This window comes from Egretta garzetta, unplaced genomic scaffold (genome assembly GCF_000687185.1).
Source record: "Egretta garzetta isolate BGI_Z169 unplaced genomic scaffold, ASM68718v1 scaffold376, whole genome shotgun sequence".
Classification (NCBI taxonomy): domain Eukaryota; kingdom Metazoa; phylum Chordata; class Aves; order Pelecaniformes; family Ardeidae; genus Egretta; species Egretta garzetta.
This window is the reverse complement of record NW_009260017.1, coordinates 73,862-74,509: the sequence shown is the minus strand read 5'-3', so window position 1 is coordinate 74,509 and position 648 is coordinate 73,862. Positions and strand designations below refer to the sequence as shown.

At 60.0% G+C, this 648-nt stretch overlaps 1 protein-coding gene across 1 annotated transcript in view; it reads right to left on the bottom strand.

Annotated features, from left to right (window-relative positions):
* Positions 1–181: 181 nt before the first annotated feature.
* The window catches only part of MPZ (myelin protein zero), a 3,557-nt gene continuing 3,090 nt past the window's right edge, over positions 182–648 (bottom strand). The window contains exons 6-7 of the mRNA XM_009640639.1: positions 441–538; positions 182–326 (exon numbers count right to left, since the gene is read on the bottom strand). Coding sequence (XP_009638934.1) covers positions 182–326; positions 441–538 — 243 coding nt within the window. The remainder of the gene's footprint in view (positions 327–440; positions 539–648) is intronic.

Below are 648 nucleotides of genomic sequence, written 5' to 3'. Positions count from 1 at the left end.
CCGGGATGTGGCTGAAGGGCTTCCCCCTGGGACAGGGCCCCTCGGCTGGCACTTTGGGAACGGCTTCCTCCCCACCCCGGCATCTCCCATCACCCTCCGATTTGGGGTTTTTCACCATGAAATTCTGCTTAATTTATCGTCCGCCGGGTTTCAGCCCCTGGAGCCATGGCCTCGTTTCCCATCACGCCGCTCTTTGCAGCAGCAACAAAAGATGCCACCGCTTGCTCCTCTTCCTCGGGGGACGAAGGCCTTGCGGCGCAGCATCCCTCCAGGCATCAAAGTTTTGCTCGGGGTCCAGCTTTGGCAGCGGTTCCCAGCCCCGGCTCCTGCTGAGGCACCACCGAGAGCAGCTACAGGAGGCACCTGGGCTGCTGCTGGTGATGAGATTAAAAAAAGTGCTTTGTGATGGTTGAAATAAAGCCGTTTGGGGGGATTTGCACCAGGGTTTCTTGGTGCTCCACCGCGAGGTGGTTGCAGGGCTGGTCCAGGGGGTGACCGGGGGTGCTGGGAGCCGCAGCGCGTTGGCAGAAATAGCTCCCTGGAAAGAAAAACAGCTTTGGTGGCCAAGGGAAAGGCAGGGCCCAGGGGACGCCCCAGGGTCGGGCTTGGCCCCTGCTTGCTCCACAGACTTATTAGGGAAAAGACAAT